Genomic DNA, 20,400 nt, shown 5'->3' with positions numbered 1-20,400 from the left:
TTCAGTCTTTAATATTTCTACGAACATTAAACTAAGTAGTTAGGTGAGGACATTTTTATGTCTTTTATTAGTAGAAATTCGCCAATGAATGAAGCACCAGTTGCATGGGGTGCAGGGTAGTTGCACTGTCTTGAGGTTGATAGTGGTCTGTGGTCTTTCGACGTGTCTTCGTTCATGGAATATCATAGACTAAGGCTGGCAAACGTGCAACAGTGTCTATAACACATGGATCAATAGGTCCCGAGACTAACAATGGAAACAACATTTTTTTTGCAAATTTTTTTTTATTCATCAACATAATCACCTTTTAGGATGATACAATGGTTCCAACGTTTTTCTTTTTTTTTCGATAAACTGCTTTCTGAATCATCGACTCGTTGCTGTTTTTGTTCCATCGAAAGCAATCGCGGCACCCACTTGGAAAAAACCTTTTTCATGCTCAATTTTTCATTAAGGATAGTAAATACACTTCCATATGATATCTGTGTCATCTCAGCAATCTCACGGAGCTTCACTTTACGATCTTTCATTATAATTTTTGTCACTTCACTCACATTTTCCGGTGTAACGGCTTCCATAGGTCTACGTAATAAACGTAACATTACCAACAAGCTTTCGAGAAAGAATTTTAGAAAATACTCGAACAGGAAAAAAGTTATTTAGGAATCAAATCTGGAGTAGTTTCGTTACACTTTCGTGTTGCAAAATTTTGAAAATGCACCCAGGTGAGTATAGTTAAGAAAGACGTAGTCCTACGTCAAACTGCACCATTTGACGCTGTCAGAGGACGTGAATTAACACGTATCATCCATGCCAACGAAAAGAAACCACTCGATTAGAAATTCAGTTCATAACTAATGTGAATTCAAATCATAAATAAAAACAAACCTCACTCCCCTGAGAGGCACGCTCTTTTTTATGATGGATTCATAGAATTATTACCCACCGCAGCTGGTTGCATCGCTTACAAAAGAAAATCATTCATTCCTTGGTTCGAGTAAACAGATCCACCCACACACCGCATCGCGTCATGATGATAAATTTGAGTGGTTGGTGGAGTGCTTGAATGGCGATGATGGCCCCGATAAACAAAGTGATTTGCGCGCAGTTTCTTACAACTTGTTGTAAAGAGAGATTAGTAGTAATAATATTTACAGTGTTCACCCAAGACATGGTGAAACCTACCACCTATCGAGTGATGGGTTACATTTTCGCAAACGTTTGCATAATCCTTTCGATGCTGGAAGTTGCCAAGTGTTTGACAAAGATAGGTACTACGTTTTTTTGGTTGTTCAAGTAAAAGTTTTATAGCTATTCCATGCTAGGAAACGGATATGATTTGGTTCCCTCGGTCGAGATACTGCTGGCGATGTTGAGCATAGTGTTCAGCTTAGTTCTGATGATAGGAATCCGATGGGTATAGGAAAAAAATACAACCATTAATTATGGTTCCTTTCGGTGATTATCGAATTCCGTAGGCAAATATATCCTGTGTGAAGTCAACCAGAGCATTTCTGATCTTCCTCAATACGATAGCTATAGCATTCACGGTGGTGGAATATGTTTACAACATGATAGTATACCGCAGGATCGATAAAGGATGGGTCACTTTAGTCATTGCAGTTGCGTTGTTAGTAGGTAAAATGGTGAATCTATCTGGCTTCAACAGATTATCAGTGATAAGTCCCATTGTTTTTCAGTGATATTTTTGCTGGAACTCTGGATATTGAAAGGTGTTTTGCGGTACGTGGAAAGCACTCGACAAAGTGGTAATGTACCGATCATGTTATCTACGAGTGAGAAAGAAAATAAGATCGAAGTCAAGGAAGGAATATAAAAAATAACCTGCGGAAAGCAAAGTTAGAGGTATCGAATGGTGTAAAGCATTCGTGTTTTAGAAAAAAATAGTTTAAATTGAATATTACAAAACTCTAAGTTCTTCAACTGTCAGTATAATTTTTTAATAGTTACTAACCGCAAAAACGTCAAATGTTATTTCTGATAATAATTTTAAAATAAACATTTTTTGAAGAAAAATTTGAGAGAAAAATCTTTTTGTCTTTTCCTATAAAATAAATGTAGAATTGCTGGACTAACCAACTTTTTTTTATCACAGCCCCGGCGACTCTTAGTGTTATATACCATTCAGTTCGTCGAGATTGGCAAATATCTGTGTGTATTTGTATGCTTTAGGATTGGATAAGGCGCTTGTTCACAATGTATAGATATACTTTTGAAGCGACCAAAAAAAATTTAAAATCTTCAATTTACTTGAGTTTGAACGATTGTTTATGGTGTAACCTTAAGTAAAATACAAAAAATAATTATTCACGTATGTATGTATGTATGGATGTGTGAAGCCACCATTAGTTCAAGGCATTACCAGTGTATGCGGGTAGAAGAAGGCCAGTGTATGCTGTTAAGAAGGCCAAAATGGATTTTGAGGACCAGGCGCCTTCCAGCAAGAACATCCGGCCATATAATAAAAAATTTCGCTGTACCAGCTTAAACCCGCCTGGTGGTTTGTTTATTAGAAGGGTGTGTCTTACTCATTTCAGACCTTCATGGAAAAACACAAAGCTTCCCCCACGTGACTCAGGTTGGCAATCCACTCCATCATCCAGTCATTCACTATAATTCAATATAATATAATATAATATAATATAATATGATATAATATAATATAATATAATACAATATAATATAAAATAATATAATATAATATAATATAATATAACATAACATAAATTAATATAACATAATATAATCCAATATAACATGATATAACATAATATAACTACAGAGAACAGACATCCAAGCTAGTACAAACCTTTTTAAAAAGCTGTGTAAAGCATACAAGTGAAAATCCGTTAAAAATCACAGTTGCACACGGCTTTGCACGTATGAATGTCTGTTGGATATCTTTTCTCTGTGATATAACATAATATAAAATAATATAACACAGTATAATATAATATAATATAATATAGCACAATATAATAAATATAAATATAGCACAATATAATATAAACCGAGATCCGAATTCCGGTTCCGGTATTACATGCGATTAGTGAAAATTTTCGATTTCGTGAGTATTTTTTCACAAGCGATGGCGAAACGAGGTGCAAGCTTTTATAAAACTTACTGCTAAATTCATCTAGATGCAGGTCTTGTTAGTTAATGAATGTATAAATTTACTTTGGGACTACGAGTCCTCGGTTGACGAAGGATGCGGCCAGCATAGATATTTACCAATGCCATCTGGAAGACTCGTGCAATACTCAATTCATCGACCACTGCCGATCGCCAGCTGAAAGCTGGATTTAAGAGGACCCGAGATGACATAGTCTAATGATACTATTCTAGTTTGAAGTTAGTCGTTAATTAAGATTAGAAAATACTCTAGGCAGCTTATTGCATTACATTATTGAATAAAAACAATATAGTTCTCGGTTTCCGCTTCTGAAAGCACCGATAATGATGAAAAAAATCTCCTAAAACTGAACTCACTTCGATTTCTAAGCAACGGTTAAAGTAACATTCACGAATTATGATTCAAATTAAAGCTCTCATTGTCTTAAAATATACTGTGCAATTTCATCCAGATCCGACTTTCGGTTCCGAAATAATAGAGTGATGAGTGAACATTTAAATCGTCATTTAAAATGACGATGCGAAACTGGTACGCGTCGGTACGTGCAGCTTTGTTTCGTTCGCAGCGTGCTTTGTTTAATTTCGTATAGCATGCAGGGTTGCTACATTTAAATCTATACTTTTCAGGTGAAAAATATGTGAATCTTTTATCAAATTTGTACCTACTAGTTAGTATTATCACAAAATCATGATAACGATGCTTTTCTTTAAAAGTACACTTATTGTCTATCTCATAGATAAAGTTTAAACAATCACTTGAAAAATTGACTAGTGAAAATTAGCCCGGAGGGTTAAATGTTCTATATCATTCGACACAGTTTATCGAGCTGAATTGCACACCATCATTTAAAGCGACGATGCAAAAAAGGGTAAAACTCTACTAGATTTGGCTCAAAACTGATTTAACTTGTAGGTTATATTAGTTACATACTAAACAAACCGACTTCGACTATACTGGTTCCTAGTTCCCGATTCCAGAAGTACCGGAAATAATGATCAAACACTCTGAAACGAGACTCACTCAATTTTCTCAGAGATGATTTGATCGATTTCCACAAACTTAGGCTCAAATAAAAGTTCCTATAATCATAGGTTACTGTTTAACTTCATCCGGGTTCGACTTCCGGTTCAAGAACTATAAGTTAAAGTTTGTTTAATCATATAGTGCGACGATGCAAAATAAAAAAATTCTTAATAACTTGACATAATTGTTAACAAATTTACAAATAAAATTTTTGACAGAATCTTCTAGTGATATTTTTGGAAATAGAAGTAATATGAGAAAGGCACCATCACATCACTAGGTGGATAAAAAAAGGTTTTTCTTTTCTTCTTGTGTAAGATTGGTTACAGGTGCATAAATTCTATTTGATTCCATAATAGACTGAGGGCAGTAAATGAACCAAATTCGTTAATGTCATAAACATGCAATATTTTATGCCTTTCTCTATAGAAATGTATTAAAATTGCTGGAAAAGCCGACTTTTGAACGAAGCCTCGGAAACCCACAGTGTTATATACCATTCAACTCAGTTCGACGAGATCGGAAAATGTCTGTGTGTGTGCACTTTTCGAAGATATAACGCGCTGAATTTTCTCAGAGATGGCTGAACCGATTTTAACAAACTTATGCTCGTTTGAAAGCTCAGGCCATTGATCAAGTTCAAATATGAAATGGCTGTGACTTTCGATTCCGGAGATATGATTGTATAAGTGACGTAACCGACAAAACACGTTGTTTTTATCGCTCTAATGTATATAAGGGTGCCTATATTTTGGGATCACCTCTAATTTCGTTAAGCGCTATTGTTAAAAAGTTTAAGCACCTCGGAAAAAGTCCCCATGCAAAATTTGAGCTAAATCGGACATAGGTAAGGGGTGCTACCCGACGGTTAAAGTTTGAAAATTTTCGATCTTGAAAAATTACCATAGGGGGGGAGTACTGAGATTTCCGAAATTGAAGATTTTTTTATGTCAAACGTCTTAGAATTGTATGAAACGTCGAGATTTTGTGTCATCTAAAAAGGCGGGTGGGTAATGTCAGAGACATAACTGGATGTCGTGAATACGGAAACAAATGACATGTTCCTTAACACTTCCGAATATCAATTAGTTGATCAATTGTATGAATTATGCAAGCACATTTTGCACTAAACTGAGGATATTTTCTTTCGATTTGCGAACAGCACATCCTAATAGTTCTTCAGAAAACTTTTAGAGCCATTAGAACGGCTGATTTTTTATAATGCTCTCCAACGTTGCTTTTTCATCCATCGAAATGACTGGCAGCTGTGACGTAATCGCTCTTGTCGAAAGCGAAACTAGCTGTGCAGACGACACAAAACACATCTGCTCGCAGTGGCGATAGAATCCAAACTGATTCAATTTTTGTTAAGAGATTTCCTTTTATGCGATTTCGTTTGTTGCTTTTTCACTAATGGGCGGTCCTAACGGCTATAAAAATAGCCGCATATAGAATTTTAATGTCGATTATTTCATTTCGGATTTGCATAATTTATTGAAAGAAACTATCAATATGCTGTAGGGATTCGTTTCTAGCATTCAGAAGGACCAAACTGAGGAACTCACTATGATATTCACCACTTTTCGGAACATTTTTCTTGAACGATTTGTTGTACAGCAGCAGATATTTTGTTCTCTTCCTCAGAACGCGTTCTGATTGGCTGGTGTTGACATGGGTCAAATGAGATAGGTTTTTCAATAGTGTACTATTGAAATACTTCAATGCTTTTGCTATACACGTTTAAGTTGAAAAATTTCGATTCTATTGGTAGTTAGATTATATAAATGCTTCCACAGATCTCTGAGCTATGAGCTTTCAAAATACGAGAAAGGCAAACGCGCCATTTGAATTATCCTCTTTGATACTCGTTTATACTAAACATTTCAGAAAAGTTTAATTTTGAACTATTTGAGATTATGTCACACAACTGAAAATTTTATCATAAAATTTTGATCATATTTCCGATGGCATGTAGCAAAAATTATGTTGATTCGTTAGATACAACAAGAGATATTCACGATAAAAAACTTATCACTCTCTCAGAGGGTAAATTTTGAAAAGGCACCCCATAGTAAAGTAAGTAAATTTTTTTTGAAAAAATCGACTTTCTGGGATTCCCAGAAAGTCCCAGAAAGTCGATTTTTTGAATTTGTTTTTTCATTCTGGCAAAAAAATTCAAATTTTTCGACGTTCATGCAATTCTAAGACTTTTGGCATCAACAAAAAATTTTACGATTTCGGAAATTTCATGTACCTCCCTCTGGTGATTTTTCAACATCTATGAAAATTCCATTATTTATTTATTTGTCGTCAATCAAAAGTAGACCATAAGGATAGTGGTCTAAGAAGGGTTTTCTAGATTAGCATCACTCTTCTCAAAGTCAAAAATCAAAAATGAGCTGAAATTAGTGGCAGAAATTATTTTATAAAATGATAAAAAAACCATGAGAATATTTTGAAGAAAGAGAAAGGCATTATCACACCACTAGGTGGATTAAGAAGGGTTTTTAGTAATGAAAATGCCTTACTCTTCATTTTACGTGGCCGGGTGTAAATTGAAAATTAGAAATTTTTAATTTTTTTTTGTCTTAATTTTGAACTCTGAAATTTTGAACTCTGTGATCTGTGGATGGATTTATATAATTTAACTACCAATCGATTCGAAAACTTTTAACTTAAACTTGTATGGTAACTTGATTTTAGTATTTTAATAGTACACCATTGAAAAATTGGATTGACTTGACCTATGTTTTCATTAGCCAATCACAGCGGACCAAAATGATGTCACTTCTTGATTTTTCGTGCACGGCCGACGATTTCGATCGTTGGGCTACACCTAGAATTTCATATAGTTGCTTATGATTCGTCTGCTATAGGAAGGCTTCGTGTCATGCATAAAAATATCGCATCATTCTGCGTAGTATGAAATTTGACGCAAAGAGGAATCTATAAATATATGCCATTTTAGCTTCGCTTGATAGTTGCGTTTGTGTGTGTTGGAATTCGCAAAAGAGGTGGTAATTTGACAATTTAAAGACTGTCCCAGAAAGTATGGACGCAACCAAAAACCGCTGCCATTTTGCAATGGTTCAGAATCTGTAAATTTTTATAGCTGCTAACCTTGTGCAGTTGCTAATTCGTTTTCATTAGTTTATTTCGAAATGCGTGAACTTTCAGCAGAACAACGTCAAAAAATTGTGTACAAATGGTGCACAGAACGCGGAATGTCACTGAGAAAGATAGCAAAAATGGAAGGAGTAAGTGAAAAAGCCGTGCGGAATTCAATCAGGAAGTTCGGTGAGGATAAACCGAAAACGGGTCGAAAAAAAGGTCTTGCTAACCCTCAGTTGGATAAACGTGTGCTGAAGGCGTTCGAGCGAAGGAAGGAGGTTTCAGTTCGGAATGTGGCCAAAAAAGTGGGCTTTTCGAAGTAAAATGTTCTACGTGCTAAAGAACGTTTGAATCTTCGAACCTGTAAGAAGCAGAAACAACCAAAACGTAGTCCGAAACAAGAAGCATCGATCTGGCCGAGGGTTCGAAAGCTGTACAATGCGATTCTTGCTGGAAATTTAAACTGCATAATCATGGACGACGAAACCTACGTGAAACTCGATTACAAATCATTGCCAGGACCACAATGTTATACGGTGCGAGTGTTAAACCAGTCCGAGACATCGATTGAAGTCGAAAAAATTGGTAAGAAAGCTGTGGTCTGGCAAGCAATTTGTAGCTGCGGTAAGATTTCAAAACCCTTCATCACCACTGCTTCAATGAACAGCGAAATATACATCAAGGAATGTTTACAAAAACGACTTCTACTCATGATTCGAAGCCACAAGGATCCTGTTGTCTTCTGGCCAGATCTTGCTTCTTACCACTACTCGAAATCAACGGTAGAATGGTATACTACCAAAAATGTCACTTTCGTCCCAGAAGACATGAATCCACCAAATTGCCCCCAACTTCGACCAATTGAGGAATTTTGAACATTAACGAAGGCACATCTTAGGAAACATGTCTCGGCAGCCGAAACCATTCAACAGTTCGAAAAAGATTGGAAAAAAGTGTCAAAACTTGTCGCCAAGAAGTCTGTACAAAATTTAATGAGGAACATTCGCAAGAAGGTGCGCCAGCTAGTCTACAATGGCTAAGTAGCAAATGTTGAGAATAATATTCGTTTGTTGTAGTCTAATGTTATCAGTATATCGAATAAAATTTGAATATCTAACATTTGTGAATTATTTACAGCGAAATCAAAGTGCGTCCATACTTTCAGGGACAGTCTTTAAATTACTGACGGTTAGATGATTTTTCAGATGATGTGGAATTAGATAGGAAAACTAATAAATTGTATGAAACTCTCTGTTATTTTTGTCTCAGTTATATATCAAATTATTAGAATCTATGAAACCTGGTGACACAAATTCTCAAAGACAGTTCTCAATTCGCAAACTTCTTCGATTCGGAGGAATCGTTCTGTCACTTGAGATATTCTGGATGTTATGAAACACAGATCAGAAGACTTTCCGGTAAAGGAGAGTATAGTGTATCATCTTACCCAATGTTTGCTCCATAGTAGCTTGAATTAACTTATTTTATCCTTGTGGGAATGGAGAGAAACTGACCTTTTCGTTATTTGTTTCTATTTTACATTTAAAACTCAATCAATTCAAAATTAAATAAAAATAATACATAAAATAATAAAGGGTTATTTTTTAAGAGCTTGAGAACTTTTTTAAACAATAAAACGCATAAAATTTGCAAAATCTCATCGGTTCTTTATTTTAAACGTTAGATTGGTACATGACATTTACTTTTTGAAGATAATTTCATTTAAATGTTGACCGCGGCTGCGTCTTAGGTGGTCCATTCGGAAAATCCGCTTTTTTATCGACAAATTTTGTTCAGCGATGAGGCTCATTTCTGGTTGAATGGCTACGTAAATAAGCAAAATTGCCGCATTTGGAGTGAAGAGCAACCAGAAGCCGTTCAAGAACTGCCCATGCATCCCGAAAAATGCACTGTTTGGTGTGGTTTGTACGCTGGTGGAATCATTGGACCGTATTTTTTCAAAGATGCTGTTGGACGCAACGTTACAGTGAATGGCGATCGCTATCGTTCGATGCTAACAAACTTTTTGTTTCCAAAAATGGAAGAACTGAACTTGGTTGACATGTGGTTTCAACAAGATGGCGCTACATGCCACACAGCTCGCGATTCTATGACCATTTTGAGGGAAAACTTCGGAGAACAATTCATCTCAAGAAATGGACCGGTAAGTTGGCCACCAAGATCATGCGATTTGACGCCTTTAGACTATTTTTTGTGGGGCTACGTCAAGTCTAAAGTCTACAGAAATAAGCCAGTAACTATTCCAGCTTTGGAAGACAACATTTCCGAAGAAATTCGGGCTATTCCGGCCGAAATGCTCGAAAAAGTTGCCCAAAATTGGACTTTCCGAATGGACCACCTAAGACGCAGCCGCGGTCAACATTTAAATGAAATTATCTTCAAAAAGTAAATGTCATGTACCAATCTAACGTTTAAAATAAAGAACCGATGAGATTTTGCAAATTTTATGCGTTTTATTGTTTAAAAAAGTTCTCAAGCTCTTAAAAAATCACCCTATACATATAATTGAAATAAAAACCGGTTATCATTATTTATTTCTTTGTTTCTTCATTTATTTCTGGAGCAGGGAAAAGCCCACTGGAGATAGATTCGTATCAATCTATCACTATGTCTCCAGTAGGCATAAAACCTCCTCATCTTTTGTACCAACAGATTACAGAATATTCAAATGATACACTTCATGTTATTAACTATTATAACTACATAACTAAATTCTTAAAACTAACAATAATTTTTTTTTAAGAGATAGTGTTCGAGAAAACATTTTCCTGGTAGTATCACGGATTAGATGGAAGTCGATCTGACATGAACTCGTTGCTTCTAGCGGAAGGAATGGAGTAGGAAAGGATGAACTCGAAGATAACGACGGAGTATATCAAAATCTAACAAAATCCATGAACTGGCAACGATCTTGGTAACTCGAAAGATTCAGGGGGTCTCTCCATGGTAGTTGGCGAAGCGCAAACCGAATAAATTTATGTTGAATAGCTTCTATGCGTTGACTGTCGTGCTGATTTAGTAGGGTGACCAAACAACAGCTGCATATTATAGTGTAGAATAGCTTCGAGGCTTCCTTAATAGTATATTCAATGTGCTTTTTGTAGTTCATTTTCGAATCCAAGATTACTCTCATGTCTTTAATATACGATTCTCGTTTAAGAACGGTTTGTATGATCGTGTAGTCGAATCCAATCATAGAACGTTTGCGAGTTAATGAAATAACAGAACAGTTTGAAGAAGTTTGAAGGTTTACTCTACACCAGTTGGTAAAAATGTCCAGTCGCGACAGTAAGAATCTGACGTCTTCGAAGGTTTTGATAAGGTGAAAGAGATCTGCATACTATAATTTCATGCATTTTAGCAAAATTTTACACTCGTTACGATAAAGTAGAAATATGAATGGTCCAAGATGACTACCTTGAGGAACTCCGGAGCTGACAGTAAATGGAGCTGTACTGCAATCTCCTATTTTCATTGACATGTCGCGATCAGTTAAATATGAGCACAGCAAATTAAAAAAATGTCTATTGAATCCAAGTCTACTTATTTTGGAAACTGTGGTCCGATAATTGACCGGAAAATGACCTGTTTTCAACGAATTCTTAAAACACTGCTAAAGTGCTTACCGAAAAGGTCACAGATATCGAGGAATGTTGATGCTTAAAATCCATCAAGTGACATTCAAGTTGAAACGTTCGTTTCCTTACGTTGTTCGTTGACGTAGCTCCAGAAGCTTTTCGGGTTCGTTCCGAGACTTCTCTGAATCCCCTGTTGGTAGTTATGGTACAGAATCTTATTTAGATGTTTATAACGGTAATTTAGATGCGAATAGTGGAGTCTGAGGTGTAGTGTTAGATATTTGGACAACTTTTTTAAAGCGGATCGCTTAGCGCTTTTCAAGTTCTTTAAGATGGAATAAGACCATGGTGAGTGGATTGTTTTCCTGGGTGTCTTTTTTGGTATGAACTGATCCATGGCGTATAACACTATATGAGTTCAAGTTACTGCAGCTGATTTGCATTCATTGAATAACGAAGAGTTCCAATCTAAAGATGAGAAGAAATTACTCGCAGCAGTATAGTCTTCTTTTTTAAAGTCGTAGTATGTTGATTGAGCGATGTTTTTGAAGATGATAGATGGTTGGTCATGGTTATATATTTGAAGCGGTGGATGATGGTTACAAATTTTCACAAGTATTGTTGCAGCTTCCATTAGTGTAATCGAGACAGAAAATTGTTGACTGACGAAGTAAAGGTCTAGCTGGCGTCCATTGCTCTTATAAACGTCATTTAATTGGTGTATTGTAGTCATCCAAAAATTTGGAAGCTGTAGTAGAAACAGAGTACAAGTATTTAGAGGAACAGTGAGGATATTTGCTCCGAGAAGAGATTTTCAGTGTTGGTCGATCAGAACCAGGGTCATTTGATTTGGTCCTATTGTTTGATTTGAGCGATGTGACTGTCGAGTATGATTGCTTGTTCAGATGGTGCAGGTTGCTCGGACGAATTGATCGAGATGCTACTGTGGACTGTCGTGGCGTTTAAGAAATCGAGCTGGTTCTGTAAACATTCCAAACCAGTGAGGGCTGGTTTGACCGACGGATCTGCGGATAAGTTGGTTATTTTCCGAGTTCTACTGGTGCATGGGGAACGAAGTATCCCATTTTCCGATCCCACGTTGAGTAATCATCTCGGTTGAGTGTCATTCGCTTGAATGAGTTTGAAAGGAGCAATTGTAGTCCCAGTTGAAACAAGCATTCCAGATGACAGCTGTTGAGGCATGTGATCATCAATTGATTCACCGGTGACGGAGGTGGTAACAGACAGGTGTGGTTAGATGTGGTTTCACCTAAAATGGTAAGAGCTCTAAAATGCGTCGTGATAGGATTGGTTACTGGAACGTCGACTTTCGGTGTCTTGTCGGGCTGCGTTAGAAATGGTCTGCTAGTACGGAAACGCTTATGTGTTGCATCAACGATTGAAGCGAATAGAATGCTCATATCGAAGTGTAATTCATCAATACGGTCCTTGAGGGGACCAGCACATCATTGTTTTGAAATAGCGAGCAATTTGGTCGAGAGAAGTACAATGAATACATTAACCAGCCAGGCCAGCCACGAAGCGAGTTAACTGCTGAATTGCTAAGATTTACGCACTTGTGGTGAAACCATTAAGCACAGAGTTCACACCAAATATTTTGACTGCGAGAGCCGAGGGAACCCTGACAAGAGTCAGAGTCGCACTTACTATTTTTGACATCGTCACAGAAAGGAATTACCATTGCATGGGTAGCCACCGATTTGCAAGTCTCGAGGTCAACGATGAATATAAAATCGCAAGGATTTTTTTAATTCCATTCGATTTTAGTGTGAATTATACAAAAAAAAAATCTAACTACGCTCATACACAAAAGCTTCTAGGACCATCTCAGTATATTCTGAGACTACGAAAATACGTAGGAGATATTCCAAGAACCAAGAACTACTTGGAATATTATCCTTAGAACTACAATGGCTCATATCTATATTTTGTTTGCTGTTCATATTTTTAGAGCTACATATTGCTCACTTGTCTATTTATAGTTGTTCCAGGTATGTTCTCAGTAATCCAAGAACTTCAGTGAAAACCGGTCTTAGGATCTACACAAACAATCCGCAGTTTATGTAGAATTTTTCAAGGCTGCTCATAGTTATGGAGCTACATATTGCTTACTTGTCTATTCTGATCTGTTTCAGAAATATTTTCAGTCATCCAAGGACTTCAGTGAATCGCGAGTATGGAATGTGAAGATTCAGTTTTTTAACGCACTTTGTTATTTTGGTGGATCTGGTGGGTCTGGACTGCAGGAAGTTTATAAATGGCGTAGTTCATTCACAATAGTCCGATTAATTGCATGTGGTATCACGAGTATGGGTTCATGACCGCAGTTCCTCGTGCTGGTAGATCTTAAAGCCTGAGCTCCAGGAAGTTTTTGTGTGATCCAGAGCATCTACAATAGGGGACGGCTATAGCGTGATGGGTAAGCCGATACCTTTCACGCGACACGCCTGGGTTCGATTCCCGACCTCACACATAGGGTCAGAAAGTTTTTCTAGTTCGAAGAGGCGAATGGCCTTAATGTTAAAACCTCTATAATCGGAACAAAAAACAGCATCTACAATAAACATCCTAATTGTAAGTGGAATCACGAGTATAGACCATATTCAATATGTTCGTTATTGAAGTTTGTTATGACCTGAACTCCAGATAGTTTTTAGATGACCTAGAATATTCACAATAGGCAAATGATCTGTGTGTGGTATCACGAACTTAAACCGTATACTAGGATTTTGATAGTTCAATTTGTTTCGTTGGTAGATCTCAAGGCCTACATTCCAAGGAGGTTTTGGATGGACAAAAACTTCCACAGACATTACCGCAGTATGTCAATTTGCCGGATACTGTACTACGAGAACGTACCGCACTCAAAAGTAAAAATCCGTTAAAAAGCATGAATTACCATTGTATGGATGCTCGAACGCAAAAGCCCATAAGGGATTACTGGGCTGCTCGAAGCGCCTCTACAGGAGAATAGCAATTTGGTGATTGCTTTTCAAAACCAAAATAAAATAAAATTTAAAATTTAAATTTCCTACAGAAATTGAAATCTCTACTTGGATGTCTGTTCTCGTTTGTGTACCGTTGATTATTGCATGCTGTTTTAAATGCAAGAGTACGATAAAGTAGTCCCGGGTTGGCGGTTCAATGCATAGGGCACTGGTCTTACAAACCAGTTGTCGTATGTTCGAGCCCCGACCTGGAAGGATTCGTAGTGTCAGTAGAATCGTAGCACTAGCCATGCAATGGTTCTGTACACTCTGAATCGGCTGCGAAGTCTGTTGAAACAGAAGGTCAAATTCCACTACAGGAATGTAATACCAAGACTTTGGCTTTACGATAAAGTATTCAACTTCAACCAACTATTTCAGAACTCGGTTTAATTTTTATTTCGTGAACGAATAGAGATATGTTTGAAATATCAATAATCAATAATAATAATGTCTAGAAATAGTCAAACTCAGACCTGCTTTCAAACGGCACAAAATATGCATGAACAGTAAAATTAATACTAAAATCTTTGTTTTGCAATTACACATGTACGGCGTACAATGTAGGGATAATGGCATAGGAACAAATCTCTTCAGTGGGCAATCTAATTCCGCTACGGCTAACACCAACACACCAGAGAATTAAAATTGTCCGTACAGTTCGAACCGGTGTCCACAACAGATTACCTTGGGTAGGGTCTGATTGAGGATCGGATCGATAGACAAATTTTTGTGGTTCTCTCGGCGGTGCTCCAGAACGGATGGACGAAGTTCGATAGCGACTCGGAGCGCTGAAACGAACTATACTCGATGGCGACAGGCTCAAAACCAGCAGCAATCGGAATTCTCACTCAAGCAGCGGATACCAAACCTCAAATGGTGTTCTTTCGGTGGCAGAAAAGAAATTCCAGGTTTAACTCTTTAATTTTATTTCGCGATGTTTACTGTACAATGGTTACAACAATAATGAATTTTAGTGCGTGAAACGATTTCTTATATACTATTTTTCAGTTCGGCGTGTGCATTCATTCAGCAAGGATTAAGCCCCACCCTCTTTCAATACAACAACACGAATTGCGTGTTAGCAGAGAATGCTTGTATGGGGAGACTTTCCTGTGCGGACATGAATGGACATGATCAATGCGTGTGAATTTTAGGGATCAGATACAAGCTATTGGATTAAATTTGAGTTCAGTGGGGAATATGGGAACGGGAATGTATGACAAAACAATCATTTTGGGAAAAGACAAGACATGAGTGATTTTTTCCCTGCATTATGCGTTCGGTATCGAACATTCACCCGCCGTGCTACGATGTGGATCTGTAGATGCGAGTGCTTGATCATTCTCTTCAAATGGCAGAGGTGCGAGTTTGGATACTGAACGACGGTATACCCCAGTCGATGTTTGTACGTCTACTACTCTAACTATAGAATCATTGCCAGGATACACATTTAAAATTTTGCCCAATTTCCATGACTGGGAAGGAAGGTTGTCTTCCTTTATTGAAACAATGAGCCCAGGCACCACGTTGGGGGAACCTTTTATCCACTTAGAACGAGCCTGTAGTGTATTGAGATACTCGTTTGACCAACGTTTCCAAAACTGTTCTTTAAGAGACTGCAAATAGTTCCATCGGGATAAATAATTAACAGGTATATCTTTAGTACTGGGTTCAGGGATAGCAACTAGTTCTCTGCCAATCAGAAAATGTCCCGGAGTCAAGGCACAAGGTTCATGTGTGTCCGATGATATTGCAATGAGTGGGCGCGAATTTAGGACCGCTTCAATTTGCGTGAGAACAGTATAGAATTCTTCAAACGTGAGGCAAGCATTGGACAGAATTTTACGCAAATGAGTTTTTGTACTTTTCACACCAGCCTCCCACAATCCACCAAAATTAGGAGATCGTGGCGGAATGAATTTCCATACAATTTCTCTTGCGGAACAAAACTGGTCTATTTTTCCCTTGGCCTGATCGTCGCGAAACATCAAATAAAGTTCATGGAGATCTGATCTGGCACCAACGAAATTTGAGCCGTGATCGGAGTGTATTTCTTCTACTCATCCTCTACGACTAACAAATCGGTGCAAAGCAGCTATAAATGCCGCTGACGACAAGTCAGAAACCAATTCTAGGTGAATAGCTTTGGTAGCAAGGCATATGAATATACAAATGTAAGCCTTTACTCGAACGAATTTTCGGAGACCAGTCCTCACAAATATCGGTCCGGCAAAATCTACACCTGTCTTGGAAAATGGATCAGATGGAACAACACGGGCTGCTGGTAAATTACCCATCATGGGTTGAAGACATTGTGGACCGTTCCACCATAAATTATTGTTCGAAAGAGCCTGCGGGAGTTGCCCTCGGGACACAATATCGGCTGGATTATCCTCTGAACGTACGTAAGACCAATAGAAGCTTTCGGTGATGGTGTTTATCTCTGTCACACGATTGCGAACAAAAACTTCAAGCTGAGTGGGAGACTTCTTTAACCAAGCTAGAACAATACGACTGTCGGACCATAGACAGACGCGCCTGGTATCTAATTTTAACGATGATATACATTTCTGAACTAGCCTCGAAAGTAACAAGGCGGCACATAATTCCATTTTAGGAATTGTTAATGGTTTTAATGGAACAATTCTTGACTTACTACAAAGCAAAGAAATTTTAACATCGGTATAAGAAACAGCTCTTAAATAAATGACAGCTCCTTAAGCGCGATTGGAGGCATCTGCAAAACCGTGCACTTCAAAATATTCTATGCATTCTAGTCCAACGAAACGTGGAATTTTAATTTGGTTTACATAACTCAATGATTCTCTGAATAAAAGCCAAGACTGCAATATATCGTTTTCTAATGGATCATCCCATCCTAATCCATCTTTCCATAAACGCTGCATAATTTCCTTCGCCAGAACTATTACCGGGGCCACCAACCCTAAAGGGTCGAACAGACGGGAGATCTCAGAAAGAACAATACGTTTGGTTGGTATAGACGAAATTGGTTTCAAATCACAATGGAAACGAAAAATATCGTTTTCAGGGTCCCACAGTAGCCCTAGAGTTTTGATAACCTTGTTTATATCAGAAGATTCGAATTCAAGAAACTTTTCGCGATCTTCTTCAGGAACAGTATCAAGAATAGTGGAATCACTCGCACACCATTTATGCACTGGGAAGCCACCGGAATCAAACAAGTTTGTTAAATCACAACGAAGTTTAATGGCCTTTTCAATGGTATCTGCTCCAGATACCACGTCATCTACGTAGCAATCTTCTTCAATTGCCTTAGATGCTAATGGTAAACGGTGATATTCATCTCTAGCTAATTGTAATAATGTTCGGGTGACCAAAAATGGGGCGCTAAATGTTCCATAGGTAACGGTTGTCAATTCAAGGATTTGTAAGGAGTCATCGGGACTATCCCTCCAGAAAATTCGCTGTAAGCTGGAATGATTTTCATTAACACGGATTCTTCGGTACATTTTAGAAATATCAGCTGTTATTGCGAAACGATGTTTTCTAAATCTGAGAATTATGGAGAAAAGATCATCTTGAACTGTGGGTCCAATCATCATAACGTCATTTAGTGATGGACCAGTTGCTCGAGCCGAAGCATCAAAAACAACTCTCAAACGTGTGGTGGAACTGCTTGGTTTCAGAATTGCGTGGTGTGGCAAATAATGAATAAGTTTTCCAGGGAGATCGTCGGATTCGAGAACTTGTTTGCAATGGGATAACAATTTGTATTCATTAATGAAATCAGTATAAGCCTTTTTCAAATCGGGATTTTTCTTGAAACGATGCTCAAGAATGTGGAAACGTTTAAGAGCTAATGAGCGACTATTTTGTAATTCGCTAACGGCTTCCTTAAGTGGCAGATGAACAGTATAGGTGCCATCGTGGTTACGAATTGTGGTTGAACGGAAAATTTGCTCACATTCTTGCTCTTCTTTGGACACAGCATCAACAAGTTCGACCGATTCAACATTCCAAAAATCCCAAACGGGTTTCCTTAAGGATTGGTAAATTTTTACCGAGTGTAATCTGCCCGGGGAGCATTAAATGGAAAAACAACTTAATTCCAATTAATAGGCTAACTTCTCCTGGGGAATGGAAAGCAGGATCGGCAAGAGATAAACCGGAGGGAATATTCCAAGACCGATAGTCTAATTTTTGTCCTGGAAGGGGACCAGTCACCACATCGGTGACCAAACATTCTATTTGAGCATGATAATCAGTACAACGGGAATGGAACCTAAGTGTTGCCTTTTTGTTCAACACCGATCTTTTACCGGTGGCACCAAATACTTCAACATGAGTTGGTATCTGTTCTATTTCCAAGTACTCAACAAGGGAACGGGAAACTAAATTTGGTTGGGAACCACAATCGAGGAAAGCACGGCAGGGATGGGGATTTCCATGGCTGTCCAAGACGTCAACCATGGCCGTTAGTAGAATAGTGCTATCCGATCGACGAACCTTGTGAATTGAATTGGAAAAAGACGATTCATCTACGGGTTGGGGAGATGATTGAGAACTAATGACCACTTGACAATCTCCTGATTTTGGTTTTGGATTATCAGATTTCAAGTTATCAGTAACAGATTTTGGATCGTTTACGGCGGGATTTATATTGGTCTTTGTTATCTTGGGCTTATGTAACAATGTGTTGTGTCTATTTTGACACTCCTGGCAAGTTCTGTTGGACGTACATTTCGAGGAAATATGGCCTTTCCTCAAACAATTAAAACATAGATTCATTTCTCTTACCTTAACTCTACGTTGGGGTACCGTTAAAGCAAGAAATTTATCGCACTTATAATTGGGATGGCTCGCACTACAAATCTCACAAATAGCACTACTATTAGAAACGGGTGCAATCGTAGCAAAAGATTTCGCTGGGGGTAGTTTTGAAGTAATTTTCTGACTAATATTCTTGGTTGATGTTGACTTAGGATGACTGGATTCGCAACGTTCAAGCAAAGAACATCGCTCCTTCAAAAATTGAATGGTGTCTTCATACTTGGGAATCTGCTTATGAGGAATGGTTGCTTCCCACTGTTTCCTTGTCTCAGTGTCGAAAGCATCAGATAGAACGACGACGACAAAACGTTCAGAAACGCCTTGTAGATCCTGTTTCAGCAGCCTCAAACCTTCGACGTGACGAGTTGTTTCGTTCAAAAGCTCCCTCATTTGCTTGGAGCATTCCTTATGCATGCGTTTAAGGCTCAGCAATCCATGGATGTGAGAGTCCACTGCTTTCCTTTCATCTTCGTATACGTCCAGCAGTAGCTCCCAAGCGTGGGCGAAATTTCCTTCTCTAAGCGTTTTTGGATCGATGAGTTTGGCAGCGGAACCGCCAGAAATTGCCCTCTCGAGGTGATGCAATTTGACGGCATCAGAGTCTCTGGATTTTGATATGATGTCCGAGAACACCTGCTGAAATCTCGGCCAATTTTCCGGTTTCCCATCGAACGAAGGAATGGGAATCGGAAGCGGTTGCTGTTGGACTACAATCTGCGGTAGATACACACTTGAAGGAAGAACTGCTGATCCTGTTGGCAAGATGGGTTGCGGGCTCGACGATTGAATGAGTGCTTCCACCATAGTTGCAGTTTCAGTATGCAGTGATTCAAATTGGAGATACGTGGCATCATTATCATCTAACTTTTCAGGCGGTGACAGTCCAATAATTTGATGGTGTAAATTTAGATACTCTTGATAATGGGCTTCTAAATTTCTTAAATACACTTTTAACTGAGCTAGTGTGAACTGCACAGCGCCAGCACCCGACACTTCTTCGACGGTTTTACGGATTCTGGTCACTTTTGCCTTAGTTTGACCACGAAGATGCACGAGTGTTTTTAACTCGACCATTTTATCACTTTTTTGCGGTGTGTACATTAACGACATCAGTTCAACTCAAACAATCACTTATTTAGTTCAATCAAGCACAAACACTATTATCTTAAATGTTCAATCACTTGGGTGTTCAACATTAACTGTCCTGCCGAAACTTGTTCGGACGTGTTTCCACTTGTTCACTAGTCTCTCGCGCGGACTATACTTTCGAGCGCGAACGACTCAAATCTGGTCAAAATGTTTACGGATTTCACTTCTCCACCAGAGCAGGATAAAACTACTCCCGCTGCAATCGCAAGCTACCGATGCTGCTATCCGGCTCGAAGGACCAAAACAATGTACGGCGTACAATGTAGGGATAATGGCATAGGAACAAATCTCTTCAGTGGGCAATCTAATTCCGCTACGGCTAACACCAACACACCAGAGAATTAAAATTGTCCGTACAGTTCGAACCGGTGTCCACAACAGATTACCTTGGGTAGGGTCTGATTGAGGATCGGATCGATAGACAAATTTTTGTGGTTCTCTCGGCGGTGCTCCAGAACGGATGGACGAAGTTCGATAGCGACTCGGAGCGCTGAAACGAACTATACTCGATGGCGACAGGCTCAAAACCAGCAGCAATCGG

The 20,400-nt window shown here is 38.3% G+C and overlaps 1 protein-coding gene across 1 annotated transcript; it reads right to left on the bottom strand.

The window, feature by feature from the left end:
- Positions 1 to 16,615: 16,615 nt before the first annotated feature.
- LOC131434146 (uncharacterized) lies at positions 16,616 to 19,514 on the bottom strand. Its single transcript, XM_058600793.1, has 3 exons — positions 18,678 to 19,514; positions 18,163 to 18,386; positions 16,616 to 17,951 (listed from the first exon to the last, which is right to left on the bottom strand). The coding sequence occupies exons 1-3, from the start codon at positions 19,512 to 19,514 to the stop codon at positions 16,616 to 16,618; spliced, it is 2,397 nt and encodes a 798-aa protein (XP_058456776.1).
- Positions 19,515 to 20,400: the final 886 nt, after the last annotated feature.

This window comes from Malaya genurostris, chromosome 3 (genome assembly GCF_030247185.1).
Source record: "Malaya genurostris strain Urasoe2022 chromosome 3, Malgen_1.1, whole genome shotgun sequence".
Lineage (NCBI taxonomy): Eukaryota > Metazoa > Arthropoda > Insecta > Diptera > Culicidae > Malaya > Malaya genurostris.
The sequence above is the reverse complement of the archived record's forward strand: the minus strand, read 5'-3'. Positions and strand labels throughout refer to the sequence as shown.

Coding starts and splice junctions, on each gene's coding strand:
- LOC131434146 (XM_058600793.1), bottom strand. CDS start 19,514: ATGGTGGAAGCACTCATTCAATCGTCGAGCCCGCAACCCATCTTGCCA. Junction 18,387..18,677: donor TACCCCAACGTAGAGTTAAG/GTAAGAGAAATG, acceptor TCAATTCACAAG/GTTCGTCGATCGGATAGCAC. Junction 17,952..18,162: donor AACAAAAAGGCAACACTTAG/GTTCCATTCCCG, acceptor CTCCCCGGGCAG/ATTACACTCGGTAAAAATTT.